Here is a 24,253-nt window from a genome sequence, read left to right as displayed (position 1 = left end):
CTGAGAAAAATAGAGCTATTTAAAAATATAAAGAAGGGACCAGAGCTATATTCTATAAGTTAAGGCGCTTATGCAGCTGACCTGAGTTTGATCCTTGGCATCCATATAGTGCCCAGAGCCTGGCCAGGAGTGACCTCTGAGAACTGCTAGGTGTGTCCCAAAAGACTTGTACACACACACACACACACACACACACACACACACACACACACACAAAACAAAGTTGGGAAACAAAGTTGATAGGAAGCTTATAATAAATTCCATAGACTAAAGTATTATACCTCAGTATCTTACTGACCTCTAAATTACTACCAGAGGGCTGGAGCAATAGCACAGCAGGTAGGGCATTTGCCTTGCACGCGGCCGACCCGGGTTCGATTCCCAGCATCCCATATGGTCCCCTGAGCACCACCAGGAGTAATTCCTGAGTAAATGAGCCAGGAGTAGACCCTGAGCATCTCCAGGTGTGACCCAAAAACCAAAATAAATAAATAAATAAATTACTACCAGGTACTTGTCAAGAGTTAAAACATCCCAGTGAGGAAAAAAGAACTAAGAAGATATGTCAGCACTGCCCAAATAATAGACTTTTCAGTGTGAGTGAAATGAACTTAAATCTGAAAATAAAGAGGAACTCCATCCTTCAGAGGAAGGAAATAGAAACAGAGACTCAGAAAAAAATATATAAATAATCTAGGATACAATCCAAAATTATTCAGCAAAATAAAAATTAGGATGCCATGACCCATTCTGAAAAGAAAGGTAATCTTGACAAACCCTGATTTGACCAAATGTTTTGACAAACCTTGACTCAACCCAGTGACTTTTCCATTCAGTGCTTTTACTATATCCTGTCACTCCCTTCACCTACAGTGTTTCAGTGGGGAAATGTGCTGATAGTCTTCAACAGAGTCTCCATAATATGTGACACTTTGCATTTTTTCTTAGTGCTTTTGACCACTCTCTGTGATTTTTATGCTCTTTAATTATACTAGCTCTTGAAGTGTGTATCTGATTTGGTTTCTATCATCTGGAATTCTCTGAGCTTTCTGGATCCGGTATCTTAACTCCTTACTAAGTTTGGGTAAGTACTTGGCTATTTCTTCAAATAAGAACTCTGTTCTTTTCCTTCTCTCTTCTAGACCTACGGAACCAATGTTATTCCTCTTAATGCTGTTCTCCTCTATGGTTCTTGTGGTTTCTTCGTTACTTCTATTCTTTCTTCTTTCTATTCCTTTTGGATGGTTTCCACTAATTTGAGGGAGTCTAGCTCATTCATTTGATTTTCTACTTCTTCTATTCTGCTGTTGGCCTCTTTTAAAATATACTGTTCAGTTCAGCTACTATAGTCTTTCCTTTATGATTTGCTTGGGCTGTTTTCCAAACATGAGCTCAGACTGTTCCTTTGTTGAGGTACTCATATCAATCTATTTCAGTGAGTACCATGAAGACGGTTACTTTGATATCTTCGTTAAGTGGTTGAATGGCTGAATTCCTACCAGGCTGCCATCTGAATCCCTCACCGGAGACAAGCTCCTCTCTTTCCGCATATTGCCCAGTGATGCAAGATGACTTGGGCAGGGGCTGGGCCGTTGGTTTGAGTGGGCCTGGGTGACACCTAGGGAAATGCAGTCTCTGCTATCTGGCCCCGGCTGTGGCACTGAGGTCAGGCCTGTCTGGGAGAAATGAGGGATTCAAATGCAAAAGCCCCCCGGACGGCTGCGTGCCAGGCCTGAGCCTGTCTGGAAAATGACTTGCGGTGAGCAATCATGGGTGTCTCAAGGTGCTGCCCAGAGTTCAGGAGGGCGTGAGAGACAAGCAGGGGAGCAGACAGGGCACCGGGGGACCTAAATAGTGTGCTCAGCAGCATCTGAGAGTTACTTTTAGTGGGTCTGAGGCAATGATGAAGGGCCCAGCGTCCAGCAGTTCCTAAGGATAAGGATCTGATGCATATTCCACAGGAGACTGGAAGCCTGAACGGACAGGCAGGAGGGCAACTCCCTTGCCTGTGGCCAGTCAGAGTTCAAACTCCCAGCACCTCCACATGCTCAGCGCTTTAATGAGTATCGGTATCAGTCCTGAGCACAGACCCAGGAACAGCCCCTGCACAGTTCTTGGCCTGGCTCAGATCACCCCCCCCAAAAAAAAATAGAAAACCACAAAATAAAAGGTGGTCCTCAGTTCCAGCTGGTAACAATGTGCCCACTCTAGAGCTGGCAGGTGGCACTCCCCCTTCTTAAGAGGGACCAAAGTGGGTATAGCTTACTCAGTAGCATTCAGCTTCAGACTGGCAGGGAATTATTCTCTTTGTCTGCGGGCAAACACTCTTAATAACTATCTCTCCCGCCCCAGAGAGATAGGGGTGGGTGGGGCTCACCTCAGGGGCTGTTACTATGGAGAGTGAGATCAATAAGAAATCCACCAGCGCTGCTATTGAACAGTTGTGAGAGGTTACCCAAATGTCACCCAAGGGCAGCCCCAACCCTGTTCACATTCTATCTTTTCTGGCCTCCCCCACAGCCGTAAGTGTGGGACTATAAGGTGGGGCTGCTAGATTCATTGCAGATGTACTTCCAACATTCCTTAGAAATCTCATCCCGTTGGTCACTTGGCTGCTCTGTGGTCTGTCTCTCTGTCTCTCTGTCTCTGTCTCTCTGTCTCTGCCTCTCTCTCTCTCTCTCTCTCTCTCTCTCTCTCTCTCTCTCTCTCTCGTCCCTCTGGGCACTCTTCCTTTCCACCCCTTAACTGTGGAAATTTTATTTGTCAAGACTCAAGGTCAGTTTCCGTGAAGGTGTATTATAAACATGACAGGCGGTAAACCAGATTGTTACTATTCAGCCCTCATGACTCTACCTCTGGAAATTTATTCTTTTGTGTTTTATTTTGTTTCGGTAATATCCAGTGGTGCTCAGGAGCTTGGAGGTTAACCCTGTGAGTGCTCAGGGCAGTATGAAGTCTCGGGACCACTCCTAGCCTCTTGCACACAAACCATGAGCTTCTTCCCATTGAGTTATTTCTTCTGGCCTAGAAGTTTTGTCTTTAATAAGCAAACACAGGAGTCCATCAAAAATGTAAGTAATAGGAATAGTGACAACCAAACTATAATATATTCAAATAGTGGAATGTATTTGATGAGGCAAATAAACTGTTATATGTAATACTGTGGATGAATCTAGGATTTTAAAAAAAAAGTGCAAAGAAGACTCCAAATAGAGACACACATTATTTCATTTATAATAATGTTGAAGAGCAAACCAATCAATCCAAGGGGTTCTAACTCAGAGTATTACTTATTTGGGAGAGTAGGAACTATGTGAAACAAGCAGAAAGAAATTCTTGAGAATGAGACAAAGGTTCTGTAACTTGACAAGAGTATTAGGCATTCATTTACTGAAACTCACTGAATTTTACATCTAACGTGAACGCATTTCATTGCATATATATGTGTATGTATTGTCACTTAAAAACATGCAAAAATTTGTATATCAGTGAATATTACAAAATGTCTCAAGGTAATACAGAATTCAATGCTAATAGTGTTGTTAAATTATTACTTAATAACTTTATTGAAAATTCCCTCTGAAACCGGTTTGTGGGCATGTGTGAAAAGTAACAGAACCACTTCCCATTATTTTTATTGTGCCTGGAAGAAATTATTCATCTTAATTACTTCATGCACAACAACTAACACTGAAAGAAATTATTTCCAAATGTTCCAAAAGCTATTTCAAAAAGTTCAATCACAGATTAGAGATTCATTTTAATACTATCTTATTAAAAAGATAGTATCGTGGGTACACTTGCCTTGCACGCGGGCAGCCCTGGGTTCCATCCCTAGCACCCCACATGGTCCCCAGAGCCTTAACAGGAGTGATTCCTGAATGCAGAGTCAGGAGAAAGCCCTGAGCACTGCTGGGTATAACCCAAAAACCACCGAAAGTAATTTTAAAAAGAAAATGGGCCTCACTGCCCCCCCCAACACGGCCACCCCCATGGAGGTGAGTGCACAGCCTAGGGACTCCCACAGAGGTGACACACAAACAAGCACAGAGTGGAGGCTCATTTATTCAACAGACAGATAATAGCAATATAAGACATACAATATAACCAACTTCTAAGCCCTATTTCATAATGGAAAGAGAAATATATACATACATGAACACAAGCAAAGGACTCAGTATTTTGAAAGAATGAAAGAGGGACATTATGAAAGGGTGACTAGCAGAAGGGGGCTATTTGAGGGAGTCTGTCTGGAAAGTCTCTCTGAAAAGGCACACAGACGCTGAGGATTTACATCACTAACATGATCGCTGACTTATTGTACATGAAAACACTTATTAAACACCAGTGTGCCAGACACTGTCTTCAGGGAGGAAGGAAATGGACCCATAAACAAATCATTAAACACAAAAGGAGCCCTAATGGTAATGCTTGGAGCCGGAGGAGCACAATGGGAGGGTTGTGAATATGCTCAAGACTCCTAAGACAATTAATTACTGAGCAGGCCTCTGAAGATTTTTTTTTAAAAAAAACAAAAGTATCATTTAAGATGTGTAAATTATGGAATGTCTTGCAAAAGCCTCTCCTCATTTTGCATTCCTTGCAGAATTAGTTTCTTCTCCTTTTAGCTCAGTGATTTTTGTATTCTGGCAAAATAGACGTACATAAACTTACCGTTTTAACATTTTTAAAGTGTACAAGCTCTGTGGAATTACATATATTCACACTGTGCAATCACAAATTATTTCTGACCTCCCATGAACTAATGGGCAAGAGCCTCTCAAGCAGGAAGCCACTGATTATCAAAACCCACGCTGAGTGTGTGTTTATGGGGAAGGGGCAGGTGGGGGAAGAGAAGCAACAGGTGCTAAACTCTGTACTTTAGTGTCACTGAACTGCGAGCTCTCTGGGTAAAGCAGTTACTGAGCCAAGGTCAAAAGTCCCATCCTCTGTGGGTCCAATAAACCTGTTGGCTTTCAAGGCAAGTAGTCTACCCCCGCCCTCCCCAGGGACTGTTGCTCAAGGAGGTGACCACAGTCCATCTGAAAGTTGGTGAGCAGAAACCACTGACGCACACCCCTCACAGGACAAAGAAGTGTCTCAGCTGCTGGACATCATCTAGCTAAGGGCAGAAAAGACTTCCTTCCAAGCGCCATTGACCTTCAACATGCTCCCTTTCCACACGCGTGCACTCACTGTGGTTTTTGCAAGTAAGTTCAAAGGCAGAAATGGAAAGGGCTGAGTGCAATAAGACAATTCTGTTCTTTGTACTTCCTTGGGAGTTACACCACTCGGCCAGGTTCATTATCTTAACTCCGTGTCTTTGAAATAAAGAGACAACAGATGCTGAAGTCTGAGCCCCCAAAGAATTCAAGGGTTTATAGAAATCTAACCCCCTCACTTCAAACAAGAGGAAACAAAAGCATGGAACTGAACAAGGCTTGTCCAAAATTGGCCATGGCCTTACTATCTAAGCTGGGGGTGCAGATTAAAAAAAAAAAACACTACGTGCGCACACACATACCTTCACCCTGCCTGTACCACACACACATACACACACTCACTCACTTGCTTGCTCCATCATTCACTCACTCATTTTGCCTCCCAGGCTATACTGGCCGGACAGCGAGAGGACAATGGTCCCTACAAACGTGGCCATGTAATCCTATTTAAACCACAAGCAACGCGCCAAGTCAAGGCTAAGAAAGATATGGTTTCTGCCTTATTTTCTGAGTAAACAAGAAAGGGGCATGCATCTGTCACATGCCTGGTGCATAGCAGACATGAGAGGAAGATGTTAAAGAGAAAGAGTGTGAGGCAGAGAGAGAGAAGACTGATATTGGGGAGATGCGACAGCACACACCTCCAGAAGCAAGCTGACTGAAAGCTCCAAGACCCACTTCTCTCCCTGAGTCCTCACCCGGGGAGCGCAGGGAGCATGGGAGCCAAGTACAATGCCTCAGAGGCCATGGAGTCCAGAAAGACGGTTCCCCTCTTCATGCAAAGGAGTTAAATGAGATCTAAAAAAAAAGGGGGGGGGAGCTCCCTCCAGGTCACCCACTATGGGCCTCTAGTGCTTCAACTGTTCATTTAAAGAAATTAAGGAATTAAGGTTCAGGGATCTTAAATTTCCTACCACAGACCATGCTATTTTCCCCTCTATGTCTTTACTTCATAAAATCTAACTGCATAGCTAAAAATATCACAATCTCTTCTAATGACATATAATATAAGATGACATTGCAGTCTCTTTTTTGTTTTCAACTAGCAAATTAAAAACATCCTTCCATGGGCAGAGGGACGTGGTGCAGGGTAGAGGGTAGGGCAGGGCAAAGGTGAGGAGTAGAGAATGTAGACTTGTGCCTTCAAAGACCCTGCAGCTCACTGAGAAGGGGAAACACAATAGTCTCATCAAAATCATGGTTCTGACCTGCAAAAGCCTTGATTGCTTTCCGGATGCAGTTAAACAGTCTTTGTTAAACAGTCCGGCCAGCAATTAGTTCTTGTACTGGTACTAAGAGGCCTCTTCTGCGAAGCATATCTCTAACTTAACCAAACAGTGCCAGAGGGCCAAAATTATGGTATGGTGGGTAGTGCACTTGCCTTGCATGCAGCCAACCTGGATTTGATTTCCAGTACCTCATATGGTCTGCCAAGCTCCACCAGGAAAGATTCCTGAACGCAAAGCTAGGAGTAAGTCCTGAGCACTGCAGAGTGTGGCCCACAAAAAAATAATAATAATAATAAAATAAAATAAATAAATAAATAAAACCAGTGCAAAAAATCTGAATGGGAACACCTTGAATATAAGAAAGGCCATACTCTACCACCTGCAGAGTGTAGTGCTCGGCCCAGGGATGCGTTGCTATTTAGAATTTGCAGTTCTCAGGGCCACCAAGGCCATCCTGGTGGTGTCTGGGGCCTTCAGATGTGCACCCAGTGATAATGGGGGTGAAGGGAGGGCAAGTGGTATGTGTGGCGAGGATCTGAGTTGGGTTCACAGTAACTCCTGTACTACTCTCCAATGCCATCTTCAATTTTCTTAATCTTGGTTTTCACATTTATTAAATGAGCTTCAGTACCTCTCATCACCCGGGATCGTTAAGAACTGAAATTAAGTACTTGAAAACCCACAATTTAATGAATGGGACCCAAAGAACTCACATATAGTTTGAAACTGGGGTCGCCAATGACATCAAGCGACTTTTCTCCATTCATGGCTACCCCCTTGTTGTTTTGTTTATGACAGGTGACCACTTGGAGTTCAATTGTTTTCTGAAGAATGTGTCTCTGCTTCTCTGGAGGGAGCAGAACTCCTCTAAATTATTCTCAAAGTACTAAGCACAAACAAACAAAGAGATATAAGAAGTTGGAATCTCAGGCCAGGAAGAAAGCTTCACTCAGAGCCTGAAGGGGATGAGAAAAAGACATATTTCTGTTTTCCAACAGAATGTGACCCTGGTCTTAAGCCATGGTAGGAAAGAGGACTTTAAAGAAAACAAGAAAAAGGGTAAGAATCAACTTAATGATTAATCCACAGGACAACCAAGGCAGCTAGAACTATTGAGACAGTGGTACTGCCTGTCGCAGAACCTGAGCAGGAACTGAACGCAGCCAAGAGAGAAGTCAATGTTTGGACTTTAACACCTTCGACCCGAGCCCTGATTTCCACCTGAGCCTCCTCCTCTGGACACCGTGGAAATCTTTCCACATCATGAGATCTTAAAGGAAAGGATACTTAAATTTTGATTTAACAGCTACTTCTCTTCTGAGGGGGATGAATGTCAGAAACTCAAAATAGGTTTCAAAACCTCACAAAAACATTAATCTGAGGAAATAGAAAGATAGCACAGATGTTAAGATTACCAGTCTCACATATGATAGACCCCAGTTTGATTCCCGGAACATACGGTCGTCCAAACACAGCCAGGTGTGACCTTAGAGCATGAAGTCAGGAATACTACTGAATATGACCCTCCAAACACAAACAAAAGCCAGACATTGATCTGACCTTAGCTAAATATTAGGGGGGAAATTAAAGTGATCACGGTCACGGTCACGGTCCTCCCGTTGTTCATCGATTTGCTTGAGCGGGCCCAGTAACGCCTCCATTGTGACACTTGTTACTGTGTTTGGCATATCGAATACATCATGGGTAGCTTGCCAGGCTCTGCCGTGCGAGCGAGATACTCTCGGGAACTTGCCGGGCTCTCCGAGAGGGGCGGAGGAATCGAACTCGGGTCGGCCATATTGGCTGCGTGCAAGGCAAGCGCCTTACCGCTGTGCTATCGCTCCAGCCCAAAGTGATCATAAATTCTAATTTTTTAAAAATTACCCCAAGCTTGGTAAGCTTAGTACCCTTCATTACAACAATAAGATTTATTTTTTTCTTTTTGGGTCATACTCAGCAATGCTCAGGGGTTACTCCTGGCTCTGCACTCAGAAATTACTCCTGGGGATGCTTGGGGGACCATATGGGATGCAAGGGATTGAGCCCAGGTCAGCTGCGTGCAAGGTAAACACTCTACCCACTGTATTATCACTCTGCCCCCCCCTTTAATTATAAGATTCTTAAACTTGCATACAAAAAACTAAATAAGTGCTTGAGGAAATTAATGTACTGTCTATTATTGCCATCATTTAAAAGATGGACTAGATCACTAGGTATTTATTTCGAATCTGCCAAAATTAATAAGGACACACGCAGTAATAATCCGTTTGAATAGCAAACACCAGGAACACATACACAAACACAGAAAACGCAAGGGTTAGACTGATAATCTGGCGGGGGGTCGGGGGGAGGGGAGGAGATCCCAAGCAGCGCTCAGGAGTGACCAGCAGCTGGTTTGAAGCTCAGGCCCAAAGATGCAGCACTGCTTGGGGTCAGTGGCACAGGGGGCTACGAGGGCCACACCAGGTAGGTATGAGGTATATCCAGTGTTATACCTGGAGTGCTAAGTGCATGGTGCCATGCCAAGGGATCAAATTCGACCTCATGCAGGAAAAATATGCACTCAAGCCCTTTAAGCTACATCCCTGATCCCTCAAAAGCTATCCTTAGCTTTTTTTTTTTATTTCTCTTACCTTCATTAACAATTTATAGACTGAAATTTTATGGAGAAATGAGGCAAGGAACAAAATTCTGCTAGTAAGATTCACTTCAGGCATACAAGTTTTCCAGCCAGTATTTTTCGGGGGCAGGGAGGGATTGCGGGGGGGAGGGGGGCACATCTTGCCATGCTCAAGGATTACGCCTTGTTCTGCACTCAGAAATCATTCCTGGCGGGCTCAAGGAACCATATGAGATGCCAGGGATTGAACCCAGGTCAGCCGAGTGCAAGGCTATTGCTCACCTGCTATACTACCTCTCTGGTCCACAGTATTTTTCTATTCCTACAATATATGTTTCCTTTTTCTTTTTTTTTAAGTATAACAATAAGGTTATAATAGAGTTAACACTTATGGCATTGATGCGCCCACCATCAGCAAAATGTGCAAGACCCTCCACCATTGTCCTCATGTCACCTCCAGTCGCATCTGCAGTCCCCCACCCCTTTCCCTCCACTGCCTGGTAATCAGTTTTATAATCTAAGGCCAAGGGTTTTTCACTGCTTGATACTGCCTCTCCATTCCACAAAATAACTCCTAGGATATTATCTATTGAATTATTTGCCTCCGTGGGTTAACAAAATGGGGCACTGGAGCATAGTTATATATTTATGGTATACAAGCCCCCTTATATACTCTTATACGAGATTGTAAATCACTTGTATTACTAAAAACAAAGCAGAGGCCTACATGTATCCTCTCTCTCAAGATACAAGCAACGAGAGAGATCGATTACTGCTACCTGCCTCAAGTTTAAACTTTCTCTAAGGCTTTCTTCTTACACCAGTTCTTAGCTGAGTTTTACCCAAACCCGTGATGGTTTCTCACAATGGTGAGTCACAATAGCGGATAAGATATGTAAGGAATTCTTGATAAAAGAAACACTGAAAATAAGAATGGCTCGCCTCGATCTCACAGGTGTAGAGACGTCATCAGAGTGTAGGTATCTGCATGAAGGGAAGGAGTCTGATCCCACCTTACCTCCTTCTCATCACTTTGATCCCATGCAAGAGCCCTTCAAGTCAACAACTGTGAGTCACAAAAGCTCATGGAAACACTCTTCTATCTTTGCTTGCTGGCAGAGCCTGCCTTCCTTAGGTATAGGGCAGCTGCCCAAATGCCGCGTTCATGACAGTGTAAGTTAAGATACCACTTAGAAAAGCATCCTGACCCTCATCCCAGAAAATCCAAACTATGTCAGAAACAGTTTAAAGAAGGAATTTTAGGAGGACATCCAATGTATCTCAAAAAGGAAGACGAAAAACAGCATTCTCTTCTTGATAATAAATCTAAGAGGAGATTTTTCACTGGCTCTACTTTTTTTTTTTTTTTTAACGTTTAAACACAGGACGTTAATGTAATACCATTTAGGAACGTGACAGTCTTGAGAAGCGTCGGGAGCACTCTGTGGCTGAGAGTTCAGTGGAACAGTAGCATTTCACGACAACGGAACAGACTGCCTGGGTGGTCAACCCTTCAAAAGTTGGAAGTTAAGTGCGGGGTGGGGTGGGTGTGGGAGTAACACTGCCCAGGCCTGGGGTGTCTTCAGAAAGCTGGCACTTTCAAAAAAAGAGTGATGGGGGGGGGTGGTGGAGGGGGACCGCGGGGAAAGAAATAAACGGCTTCCCAGTCATTTCCTTGGGATTTTCTCTGTGGACCCACCTGGCCAGTTAACCCCAGGCCAGTTAACCCCACGACCGAACCTGTAGCGACAGGTTCCAATTTTGCACGTGGCCGCCTGGTGGAAACAGACTCGGTGTGAGGGGGAGAGGAAGGTTGTAAGTGGATTTGCACAGAATCCATTGGGGAAAACTTACAGGTTGGGGCGACCACGCGACCGAAATGAAGAAAAAGCATGTGGGGGGGGGGAAGAAAAGAAGAAATCACTGCCCCCACCCCCACAAAAAGATAAAACAAAAACCCCACAACAATCCAGCCAGGTTGAGCAGCTACCCCGCCCCCCAAGCCTGATGCGCACGTGTGTGCTGGGCCACTCCCGCCAGCAGAGATGCAGAGACACACCACTGGACCTGGCTGGTGCGTGGGTCTGGGCCCGGGGTGAGAGAGGAGTGTGAGACAGGCAGAGCAGAAGACTCTGCCCTTCAACAATGAGTTGGGCAAGAGACAAGCTGACTTCAATGGAAAAACAACAACAACAACAAGCTAACAAACAAGAGAAAATTGATGGGCCGCAATGGAACCGAACACTCCGAGGGGTGTTGTGTGAGCAGGTCTAGGCCAGAGTCAAGCCGGGCTGTGAGGGTGCACGGTAGGGGCCCAGGCACCAGGGGGCGATCAGGGAGGCCCAAGTGCAGCCAGGAGCAGCCCCCAGGGGGTGGACAAACCCCTACAGCAGTGGAAGCAGCCAGTCTGATCTGAAGCAGAGCCAGGTGTGGTTCCAGAAAGGGTCCCTCCCACACACACTCCACCCCACCCCCGGCATTGGTTGGGGTATTTTTTCCCTCCCCTTCCCCTACTTTTTTGGGGGAGGACATCAATTTGGGAAAGCTGGCTTTACTTTTTTAATGAGTTTTGTTGTAAACATAATCCTACTACCAGGTCTTTTGGAAAACACAGCTCGGAGGAATGTGTGTTACCCAACCCCCCCACCCCAGTGGTAACTGACAAGCTGTACTTAAGGTGAAGGTCAGACAGATGTGGGAAGTGACCAGCATACTCGCCAAAATGCCCATGGCCAAATCAGCTTTCAGTGTTAATGCCAGAATGTTTGCATGCAGTTCTTGTCATAAAATTCGAGCTGCTGGGCTCACTGCCACTTGTGTTTGTGAAGTCACCTGTTTTCATAAATAGGACCTACTGAGGTTACAGGCTCTGAATTTCTACAGACTTGTGACGATCTCAACTAATAGACTAACAAAAGTTATGGATACTCAGAATACCTTAATGTCATGACAATCTAGGTTGACTTGTGCTGTTAAATCAAGTTTTAAAACTTTATCTTGCTTTCTTTCATTCACAACCACTATCTGTCCCATATGCCAGATTGACTGGTATATGGGACAGAAGGATGTGGCCATCATTTTCTTTTGCTATTTTTTTGGGGGGGGGATGGGGGGTAGGGGTGGGCTACACAAAGGCAGTGCTCAGGGCTTATTCCTGATTTGCATTCAGGGGTCACTCCTGGTGGGGATCACATCAGCTGCATGCAAAGCAAGTGCCAACAATGCCGCTCTGGCCCTGACCATCACTTTCTTAAATCAAATGTTCTGAAACAGTTGGCTAAGAACATGCTGAATCACAAGGGCCACTGTAGGGTACCTATTAGCACATCTCCAAAAGAAGATTATTATGCCTCTACTTGAAAAAAAATCTTCAAAAACATTCTTTTTTTTTTATGTAGGAGTACTGCTATTTATTCAGCCACTGATTAGCTGATTGAATTGGGCATGAACTCCACCTTACTTTTCTTTTTTCATTTTTTATAATTTTATTTATTGAATCACCGTGAGAGCAGTTACAAAGCTTTTGGGTCTAAGTCTCGGTCGTACAATGAAACACCCATACCTTCATCAGTGCCCATTCTTCACCACCAAAAACCCCAGTATACCCCCACCTCACACCTTCCCCCTACCTGTGGGGCAGATGATTTCCACATTACTCTCTCTCTCTCTACTTTGATCACATTCAATATTTCGACACCAGACCCACCATTATTATTTGAGATTTTACCCCAACACTCAGATCCGCTGAAAAGGCAACAGTAGACAATTTGTGTTCTATTGCTGGTTATGAATAACATATGATGTCGCGTGGCTGCAGTAGGGCCATGTGATTTTGAAATTCCGAAATTTTAACACTTAAATCTGGAGGGATTTCTGCCAAAAGCCCCTGGGTTTCGAGATTTGTTTTTGAGTCTCTGGGATCATGGCCGTTAAGCAGCTTGACAGTCCCGGCTCCACCCCCATCCCGTGAGGCCCAACAAGTTTCGTCACTGTGGGCCTAAGCCTGACTGTCCAATGGCCTCTGGAGGATCACAGCCACCGAGCCACCAGGGGAAGCAGGCAGAGGGACAGCACCCTTTCCCCCCTGGGGTGGCCCGGGGACAGTAACCTACTGTGGGGTCTGGATGCATTTCTGCCAAAAGCCGCTGGGTTTCGAGATTTGTTTCGGAGTCTCTGGGATCAAAACAAATTTTAAGTCTGTTAAGCAGCTTGATCAGGAGCCAGAGAGGCCGTTCGTGGGCAATGAATTGGGGTGGAAAGGACAGGCCTGGCACCCCCCCGCCCCATCCTGTGAGGCCCAACAAGTTTCGTAACTGCAGGCCCAAGCCTGACTGTCCAATGGCCTCTGGAGGATGACGGCCACCGAGCCGCCAAGGGGGAGCAGGCAGAGTGACAACATCTTTTCCTCCCTGGGGTGGCTCGGTTACAGTAATGTACTGTGGGGTCCAGGCGCACTTCTGCCAAAAGCCACTGTGTTTCGAGATTTGCTCCTGAGTCTCTGGGATCATGGCCATTGAGCAGCTTGACCAGGAGCCAGAGAGGCCATTCATGGGCAATGACTTGGAGTCGCATTGGGGTGGGGAGGACAGGACCGGCTCCACCCCCATCCCGTGAGGCCCAAAATGTCTCATCACTGAGGGCCCAAACCTGACTGTCCAGTGCCCTCTGAAGGATGGTGGCCACTGGGCTGCCGGGGAGAACAGGCCAAGGCATGAAACTTATTCCCACCTGGGTTGGCCCAGCGCAGGTAACCTACTGCAGGGATGGGACGCATTTCTGCCAAAAGCCACTGGGTTTCGAGATTTGTTTCTGAGTCTCTGGGATCATGGCCATTAAGCAGTTCAATCAGAAACCAGAGAGGCCATGCCTCCAATTATACAGCTGAGCCAGAGGTGGAAAGACATTCTTATATCTTTTAAGACTGTTAGAAAGTTTACTGTTTCTAAAAGTTTATTGTTTCTTATGTGTTTATTGGCAGCATTGGTAAGGACAAGTAAGGAGAGGCTGCCAAAATCTCAAGGCTAGGATGAAAGGAGACATCACTAGCGCACACTGGAGCAAAACCATGAACAACGAGACAACAGTGACAGTGATACAGTGATGCTGTTTCTTATTTATTATTCAAAGACTGTTATACAGTCGCATTATTTGAACTGAACTACTTTAATCCCTGGCACCATATGGTCTCACACAACACTGGGAGATACTCTTCAGACACAGATCTGGGAATAGCACATGAGCACCACTGGGTATGGCCCCAACCTAGTCAAATTCTTAAAAATGTAAGCAAAACTTTAAAATTTTTTTTAAAGTTTTAAAGCTGATAAAATTAAGTTTTATCAGCCATGGAGTCAAATGGAATGTCATGTAACTTTACCTACAAATCGTAATTCCACCCTCTACCTTGACCTCTATTCAAAAAAAGCCTATTTGATAAAGATGAGATTATAGCTCATGCCATAATCATTATTGGAGGGGGCGTGGGGGCGGGGCAGGGGGTCACACTGGCTGTGCTCAAAGCTTATTTTGGCTCTGCACCCAGGGATCACCCTGGAAACCACAATCAGTGCCAGAGACTAAACCCGGGTTCAATCTCATGCAGGCAAGTGCCCGACCTGCTGTACTTAACTATCCAGCTTCCAAAATCCATTTTTATTCCTCCCCACGTAAGGAAGTGGATTTCTTGATTAAGGTTCATTTTTAAACTGGCCTCATCCTACACAGAAGAAGAAATGTGAGGTTTTTTTTTTTAGGGTGTTCTGCACTTAGTGCTGTTCCTACCTCCCCGCACCCCCCCCCCCCCACACGATTTTCAGAACTCTGTTCTCTTCTTCCAATCATTCAGGCTATTTTTTATTATTATTAATTTTATTGAATCACCGTGAGATAGTTATAAGCTTACATGTTTGATTACAATCACACAATGATCAAACACCCATCCCTCCACCAGTGCACATTCCCCACCACCAGTATCCCCGGTATACCCCCCCTTTCCCACCCTCCTCCTGCCTCCATGGCAAACATGATCCCCCATAATCTCTCTCTACTTTTGGGCATGATGGTTTGCAATAAAGACCCTGAGAGGTTATCATGTTTAGTTCTTTATCTACTTTCTGCACACATCTCCCATCACGACTGATTCTCCCAGTCATCATTTTCTTAGTGATCCCTTCTCTATTCCAGCTGCCTTCTTCCCTTTGCTCATAAGGCAGGCTTCCAGCTATGGAGCAATCTATCTGTTCAGTGTATCTACTGTCCTTAGGAGTCAGGCTATCCTTTAAGTCTGTAAAAATTACACTAAAACAAAACTTTATGTTTTGCCTTCCTCTCCGGGGTTAGGATAACTTTGACACATTATCTTGTTTTATTATTTCTAATGGGGGTTGGTTGTGTTATGCATATTCCCAGAAACTATTCTTTACAAGCTTATGAGTTGTTTCTGGAGTAAAAAATTACATTAATCAATGGGTATAAATCCAGTGGAGGAAATCAGTACCCATTGGTGAGGCGACAGTCCCTGTGACCAGAATCTGGTTAATCACAGGAAAGGAGGATTTCATGGTAACAGGGTTGCTGATTTTTTTTTCTTTTTGGGTCACACCAGGTGATGGATAGGGGTTACTCTTGGCCCATGCACTCAAGAATTACTCCTGTCAGTCCTCAGGGGACTATATGGGATGCTGGGAATTGAATCTGGGTTGGTCGCATACAAGGTAATGCCCTACCTGCTGTACTATAGCTCCAGCCCCTGCTGAAACTCTTTTGGAAGCTAGGTGGGGCACACCTAGCAGTGCTCGGGGCTTGCTCATGGCAAGTGCCCTACCCACTATACTATCAATCCAGCCTCTTCTGAAACATTTCTGTAAAACACTTTCATTTAATCATCTTTAATTCAGGGAGCGACTGAATTTCATATCAAAGGAAATCCAAATACAGAAAATTTAAATGTCTTGCCCCAGGTTGGTTTTCCTAGACAGAAACAAAACCATCTCAGCTCAGGTAGTCCTCCTCTGGAGTCAGACAGACAGTACAATGGTTAGGGCAATTACCATCATGCAGCTAACCCAGGTTAGATTCCTGGAACTACATATGATCCCCTGAGCCTTGCCAGGAGTGATCCCTCAGCCCCAAGCACAGAGCCAAGAGCTTACATCCTGAGCACAAAATTTGGGTGTGGCCCAAAAGTTAAAACAAAGTATATAACTTTTCACTTAGTTTTACTCCCATCCCTCTTGCAATAAAGTTCTGGGGCAAGGTCAGAAGAAAAAAGGAATGATCAAAGCTCTCTTCTTTAGATTCTTCTCCTTGTTTTAGAGACAAATCAGTGTGGCAGTTTCTCAAAAGGTCAAACACTGAGTATATGCCCCTAGGAATACGCCCACGAGTAATAAAAACACCCATCTATACAAAATCTTGTACATAATATTCATAGCAGAATTACTAATAACACTTAAAAGTATAAACAACCCGAATGTCCACTGACTGATGATAAAACATGCACACATTGAATATTACTCATTAGTAAATGATATGAATGACTGGCACACGTTACAATGTGAATGAACCTGGAAAAAGTGTTCAGATGAACTGACTCACAAGGGACCACCCACTATATGATCCTGCTTACATGAAGTTTCTAGAACAGACATACCTAGAAATCTAATTTGGTTGTTTATTGTCTGGAGCGGGTGCGTAGGCAACTTATGAAGTGCTTTCGGGTGATAAAAACAATGTCTAGGGGCTGAAGCGATAGCACAGCGGGTAGAGCGTTTGCCTTGCATGCAGCCGACCCGGGTCCAATTCCCAATATCCCACATGGTCCGGAGCACTGCCAGGAGTAATTCCTGAGTGCATGAGCCAGGAATAACCCCTATACCATGCTGGGTGTGACCCAAAAAAAAAGAGAAAAAAGAAGTACAACTTTAGGATACTAAATACAGCATATGAAAATGGATAAATTACATGGATAAATTAAAATATATCCTAATCAATATTTGAGAAAGCGCACTGAGAACAACCCTTCCACAGTCTGTGGCTTGCACAGGGCTGGAATATACTAGAGTCACCTCTATTTTCCTCCTGTAAAGAAAAGCTCTGTCCTGTACGATCCAGATCATCATAGCAGTGATCCCCTCTTCCTTCCTCCACATGAGCTTAAGTGCCCCACCAAGCCTGCCGTGCTCGCCTATCTCCTATTTAACTTTCTATTTTATTAAAGAACTGTGATTTATAAAGTTAGTAATAGTAATGTTTTAGACATCTAATGTTCTAGCACCAGTCCCACCACCAGTATAATTTTCCTCCATCAGGGTTCCCAAGTTTGCTCCCACAACCTCCCCTCCCCTGCCCAGTTTATCCTCATTCATTCAACAGGCTCCTGCCGGGTCACTGTCCCCTGCCAGATGTTCTATTAGGCCCTGGTAGTGAGGGGAGCATGGGGGACGCAGAGCAGGTTTTGCCTTCAAGGAGCTACCACTATTGAAGTGATTCCTTTGGGGGCTGGAGCGATAGCACAGTGGGTAAGGTGCTTGCCTTCTACCGGTCGACCCAAGTTCGATTCCCAGAATCCCATTCCTGAGTGCAGAACCAGGAGTGACCCTTGTGCATCGCTGGGTGTGACCCAAAAAGCAAAAAAAAGAAGTGATTCCTTCAATCACACAGCAGGAAGCAAGCAGCACAGGGGGAGTCCCAAGAGATATTTTATTGTGGATTCTGGGCAGAAAACATGTTTTGTGTCTGGGTTCCAGAAAGGTGGACTCACCCACACCGGAAATGTATGCAGAAGTCTGGCATGCATGTATCTCCAAGGTCAGGGAGGGCACAGTGCACAGAAATAGGGCTCCCAAAGTCAGATCCAAGAGGAAGTGGACAGAACCCACGGGGCCATAAAACCTTTCCAGCATTTCCCTTCCATTCTGTCTGGCAGAACTGTGAGTGTTTTCAGCTTTTTTCCGCCCCCAATGGAAAGCAGAGATGAGGAGGAGGGGCAGAGTGCTATTACTCAGCATTCCCATTGTGCTGAATGTTTGCAGAGCAGTCCAGCCCTTGCTCAGTCTTGAACTGCCTGAAATAATAAAGGAATTTGAGGATCCAGCCAAAACCCCTCAGTCCTTAGCAGATATAAAAACCTATCACTCTGCAGGCACAATTTGAAAAATTAATTCCGTAAAAGAGACACTATTTGGAAAATGTAATCCAATAGAATAACCTCCGGGAAACTGGTAAGCCACTTGGTGGTGAATGAACTCAGTAAGCTCAAGTTCTAAGCCTGCTCATTCACACCCTGACAAATGTCCCTTCCACAGAAACGGGCACCCGTGTCCTTGTTGGAGAGGAATGCGTTCCAGGGCTGGCACACCAAGAGCCACTGAGAGCAACTAACAGGGAAGCCAGCTGCCTGCTGTCGGGATTCCCAGCGCAGGGAGCATCAGGACCCAGACACAGGTCTTTGTCTGATTAGCGACAGGCCAAGGCTTCAGGCAGGCGCACCAGCGCCTGAGTCAAGGCTCCAGGGGCACCAGAGCTGTTCAGCAAAAGCTTCGAAAAGAATCTGAAATAGAAGCGTGTGCCTGTGTGTGTGTGTGTGTGTGTGTGTGTGTGTGTGTCCGCATTCGTGCCCGGCCAGGGAAGTGGCTCAGAGGCAGCACGCAGCCCTTGCATGTGTGAGGCCCTGGGTTTGATCCTGGCATTACAAATTAAATAAATAACTGAATGAATATTTCAATGATATACTTACATTGGGGCTGGAGCGATAGTACAGCGGTAGGTCATTTGCCTTGCATGCAGCCAGACTATCTGAGCCGGGTTTGATTCCTCCGCCTCTCTCTGGAGAGCCCAGCAAGCTACCAAGAGTATCTCGCCCACACGGCAAAGCCTGGCAAGCTACCCGTGACGTATTCAATATGCCAAACACGAGAACAGCAAGTCTCAAAATGGAGATGTTACTGGGCCCGTTCGAACAAAATCAATGAACAACGGGAGGACAATACTTACATTGGATGATCTTCAGTGACCAAATTAGCTAGGTCTGTGGATGTAAGAAAATAGTGATGTTCACTGGCCAACTGGGAGGCCCCTCATTAAAATATAATAAATATGAAACACACTTAAACGTACCACTAACACGAATCCTTTGAGGACAAAAATGTTCTATTTATTCATTCCAATGACTGCACTGAGACCACAATGAAATGAAGAAAGATTTTTGAATATCTACTTAAAAGACACCGTCTGGTTTGTATCAGACCAACTCTGTACTCTTCCCTTCTACTCCACAGAATTAGAAAGCTTGGTAACACGCATGCAAACACTCTGAAGAATTAACAGGAGAGGGAGAAGAATTAGAAGATTATAGTTTGAAAAAAGATCAAAATTCAGCGTGGTGAGGCCTGCAACTGGTGTTGTTTTCCTTGTGGGACATCTGCTGGATTATGGAAAGGTCCTTCACCAGCTGAGAAGCTAATTTCTAATGCTTCTGTAAGGTCAGAAATTTAAAAAAAAAAAAAAGACACCTGAACTGCTAATGAATTGGCTATCATCTCCTGACACAATAGACAAAGGCAGAAAGCATTACTCAGGTAAAAATAAGTAAGTAAATAAATAAAGATGCAGAAGTTCAGGCAGAAGCAATAGTGCAGCAGAGAGGGTGCTTGCCTTGCACTCAGTTGATCCATGTTAGATCCCAGGCATTCCATATGGTCCCCGAAGCCTGGGAGGAGTGATTCCTGAATGCAGAGGCAGAAGCATGCACTGAGCATCACCAGGTGTGGCCCAAAAACAAACAAACAAAAAAAGAGGGGCCAGAAATATTAGTACAATAGACAGAGCTTTTTTCCTTGCACACAGCCAACCCAGGTTCAATTCCTGGCATCCCATATGGTCCACCAAGCACCACCAGGAGTAATTCCTGCATTGCAGAGATAGGAGTAACCTCTGACCACTGCTCGGAGCCACAAGAAAAAAAAAAAAAAGGAGGAAGAAGAAGTTCCAGACTAGAGCCATGTATAGTGCATATGGCATTTGCCTTGCACAGAGCCAAACCAGGTTCAATCCTCATCACCCCAAATGGTCCCCTAAGCACCGTCAGTAATGATCCGTGAGCTCAGAGCAGGAATAAGCCTCAAATACCTGCAGGAAGGCAGGCAGGCAGGCAAGTCAAGGAACATGAATTAGGGGCTGGAGAGATAGCACAGCGGGTAGGGCCTTGCACGTGGCCAACCCGGATTCGATTCCCAGCATCCCATATGGTCCCTTGAGCACCGCCAGGAGTGAGTGCAGAGTCAGGAATAAACCCTGTGCATCGCCAGGTGTGACCCAAAAAGCAAAAAAAAATGAAATAAAATAAAATAAAAGAAACGACGTAAAAAGTGAAAATGTTTACTATGATAATTTTAAAACTGGGAGGATTGAAAAGCTGGTCTGAAAAGACACAGAGCAAAAACCTGCTATTGCTGTAAAGGGGCTGGTGAGATAGTACTGGGGTTGGGATGCTTGCCTTGCATGCAACTGATCCCAGTTTAGTCCCTGGTACCACAAAATCCCATGAACATCTCCAGGAAGACGGAGCCAGGAGTAGCCCCTGAGTATCACTTGATATGGTCCGACCACTGCCACCACCCCCTTCCCACCACTGCTGGTCTGTTAAAAAAAAAAAATCTTATTAACATAAAAAGCAGGAAGAAAGTTTAAACCTTAAACATGGGGAAAAAAAGATTAGAATATGCTATCTACAGAACTTTGTACCCAATGATCTTAAAAATAATCCTTTTTTTGGGTATTTTTTGTAACTCTCTTATATGAAATTCAAAAAGAGTTATAACAACTGACTCGCTAAGACTTCTTTCACATATCATTTCTGTAGTTCTTGACTCTGATCACGTGGCACAGTCAAAAACTGAATTCTTGCCCTTTCTTTCACCCATTGGGTGAGAAAATCTGTGTGCAGAGAAACAGAGAGAGGATGCTGGCCCCTGACAAGGTAGCATGGCGAGTAAGAAGGACCCTGAGATAAAAGGAATGCCCAAGTATTAGGGGGATCATGGGATGCCAGGGCCTCCATGACCAAATGGACCGGCGAAGGTGAGGATAAACACACAACAGAGAGGATAAGGGAGGCAGGGGGTGAGCGGCACAGTCTCTCCTCTGCCTACCCAGGGGTGTGCAAGCCTGTTTCTGAGAGAGGGGGAGTGAGGAGGGGAGAGCAGCATTCAGTCATCAACCAGACACCAAAGGGAAGCAGGAGGGACAGCAGGATCCTCTGTGCTGTGGATCCTCTGTGCTGCCTCTGGGACGTCAACTCAGATTTGCCAGGAAGTGACCAAACTCCGCTTGCTTTCGTCTACGTCTGCGTCCTGCACCATCCAGGTTTGTCCTGGGGACTGCTTGAGATTCTCAGCGACTACCTTTGCCATTCCACTGTCTGGAGCATAGACGAGGAGTGGGGGAGGTTGATCGCTACAAATTTCAATGTTGCCTTCCAACAAGCCTGACCTTCTCAAAAAAGAAAAAATAATATCCCATTCTTTTCTTGGGGGTGCAGGAATGCTCCTGGTGGTGCTCAGGGCTTACACCTGAAGTTCAGGGCAAGTGCACTCCCCACTGTACTGGCCCTCCCCACTCCCTGGTTTCTCTCAGCTCACTTTTTTTTTTCCCTTTTTTGGGTCAGACCCGGCAATGCACAGGAGTTACTCCTGGTTCATATACTCAGGAATCACTCCTGGCGGTGCTCGGGGGACCATATGGGATGCTGGGAATCGAACCTGGGTCAGCCATGTGCAAGGCAAACGCCCTACCTGCTGTGCTATTGCTCCAGCCCCTCAGTTCACTTCTTAAAAAAAACTTGTATGCAAGTTTTATTTTTGATCTCCCCAAACTAGAAACAGCTTAATTCAGAAGAGAATTTTAAAAGATATTGGTCCTTATATATAATATTAATCATAAGTAAAAGGTAGCATTGTAGCATTGTACTCCCCTTGTTCATCGATTTGCTCGAGTGGGCACCAGTAATGGCTTCATCGTGAGACTTGTTCTTACTGTTTTTGGCATATCGAATACGCCACGGGGAGCTTGCCAGGCTCTGCTGTGTGGGCGGGATACTCTCAGTAGCTTGCCAGGCTCTCCAAGAGGGGCGGAGGAATTGAACCCAGGTCAGCCACGTGCAAGGCAAACGCCCTACCCATTGAGCTATCGCTCCAGTCCAGTAATTAATAATAGATGAGGCAACATGGATAAGTCTGAAATTTAGTTTGCTAGGGGAAAGGAGCCAGAAACAAAAGGCAATTTACTGTATGGGGCCATGTGTGTAATATTCTGGTCTGGATCATTATTTATACCCCGTATCAGCTCACTTTTTAAAAACAATTTTTTCTAGTGCCAGGGATAGAACCAGGACCTCACACACCAAAGCATGTCCTCTAGCACAGGGCTGCAGTTCCGGCCTCATGGACTTGACCCTGTGCCAACCTTTGGAGAGAAAACACAACCCAACACAGCCGGAATCCTGAGGTGATTTTGAGATCCTCACTTCAGCGCTGGGGGGTTCGATGACAGGAGGTGTGTGGGGGGGGGGTCCTTGTAAGACTCAGAGGGGCTTGAGTTAGAACTAGAAGCCTGGGGTGGGGTGCGATGGGGGCAGACCTGGCTGCTATTTTTTTCTTTTCTTTTTCTTTTTTTTTTCAGACAAGTCGGGGAGTCCTGGTGACTGTCTCTAACAGGTTAACTGGCATCACCCCCAGCCTGATGTCACTGAATGAAATATGTGAGCCGACTTTCTGGACCTGCAGCTGTCCTGGCCTAATTCTCTGAAAGAATCTCACCAACATGGCTCCCTCATCCTGGCAACCTCTGGGGAGGAGCAGAGAGACTTGCTGAGGCAGCAGGGCCTTTGGGGCACCTCCGCGGCTCAGGGACCCAGAAATCCTCCAGGATCTGGGGATGGATGGGCCAGCAGCCAGCTCCCAGGGTGCCGCAAACCTGCTGCACTCTGCATAGTCACCTTCTGGGGCTCTGGTGTCTGGGCATGTTGGCACTCACTGTTCATCTGGCAATTTCGCAATCGTCTTCAGTCCGTACAAACTTGTATCGCCTAAGTACTTCCTGAATTTTGACTAGCACCACTTCAGGAAGTAAAAGCACCGTTGATGTTTGCGCTAAGTGCCTTATTAATAAGTAACCGCCACTGCTTTTTGCAGTCTGGCCAAGGCCCTGCAGACTCACCCTCGTACATCTCCAGGATGTGAACCGTGTCTCCGATCTCCAAGGAGAGCTCCACATCTTGAGAGGCATTGAAGTTATAGATGGCTGGAAAAGAGAAAGAGAGAGAGAGAGGTGTCAGTGGCAGTTGAGATGCAAGTCATTCGGTGGTTGGTGATCTATTTATACAACCAGTAGCTCTCGGCTTAATGATTTCAAATAAGACACCCACATTTCAGCACAGAACACCCTCCTAGACTCCCACAGTGGTGTTTTATAGTCACTCCTCCACTGGAGAGTCTGCTCTACATTGTGTGAAAAGTGGCTGGTTGAGGGCTAGAGCGACAGCACAGTGGGTAGGGTGTTTGCCTTGCACGCAGCTGACCTGGATTTGTTTCCCAGTATCCCGTATGGTCCCCGAGCACCACCAGGAGTAATTCCTGGGTGCATGAGCCAGGAGTAACACCTCTGTGCTTTGCGGGGTGTGAACCAAAAAGCAAAAAAAGTAAAAAGAAAAGTGACTGGTTGTCTACTCTACATTGTGTTAAAGACTGGTCGCAGAGTCACAAAACACACAGATTTGTGCTCTGGATCAGAGGTTTTACAGTCCTTTATTTATTTATTTTTTTTAACTTGTTTGTTTGTTTGGGGGCCCCACGCAGCAGTACTCAGGGCTTACTCCTGGCATTGCTCAGAGAACCATAAACAGTGCCGGGATCAAACAGGGCTGACTTCGTGGAAAGCAACACCTTACCCCCTGTTCTCTCTCTAACCCCTCAGCTCTATTAAAGGAAGATGTTAAGCAGAAATTTTGTTCAGAGAAATTTTATTTTTAATTTTACAGAAAATTATTTCTCAGAAAAATTATTCTTTAAAAGGAGTGAAAAAAAGTGAGGGGATAAGAATCAAACTACAGCAAGGCTATAGCGTAGTAGGACTGTATTGGTCAGTACTCACTGATCAGACAAGAGCTGGTCTATAATACTGTAGGA

At 45.3% G+C, this 24,253-nt stretch overlaps 1 protein-coding gene across 1 annotated transcript in view; it reads right to left on the bottom strand.

Annotated features, from left to right (window-relative positions):
- DOCK5 (dedicator of cytokinesis 5) overlaps positions 1 to 24,253 on the bottom strand; it is a 234,346-nt gene that overhangs the window by 141,271 nt on the left and 68,822 nt on the right. Inside the window, exon 2 of the mRNA XM_056118939.1 lies at positions 23,286 to 23,369. Within this exon, the coding sequence (XP_055974914.1) occupies positions 23,286 to 23,369 (84 nt within the window). The remainder of the gene's footprint in view (positions 1 to 23,285; positions 23,370 to 24,253) is intronic.

Source organism: Sorex fumeus, unplaced genomic scaffold, assembly GCF_029834395.1.
Source record: "Sorex fumeus unplaced genomic scaffold, SorFum_2.1 ptg000039l, whole genome shotgun sequence".
Taxonomy (NCBI): Eukaryota; Metazoa; Chordata; class Mammalia; order Eulipotyphla; family Soricidae; genus Sorex; species Sorex fumeus.
Note: the sequence above shows the minus strand (reverse complement) of the source record. Positions and strands in the feature narration are given on the sequence as shown.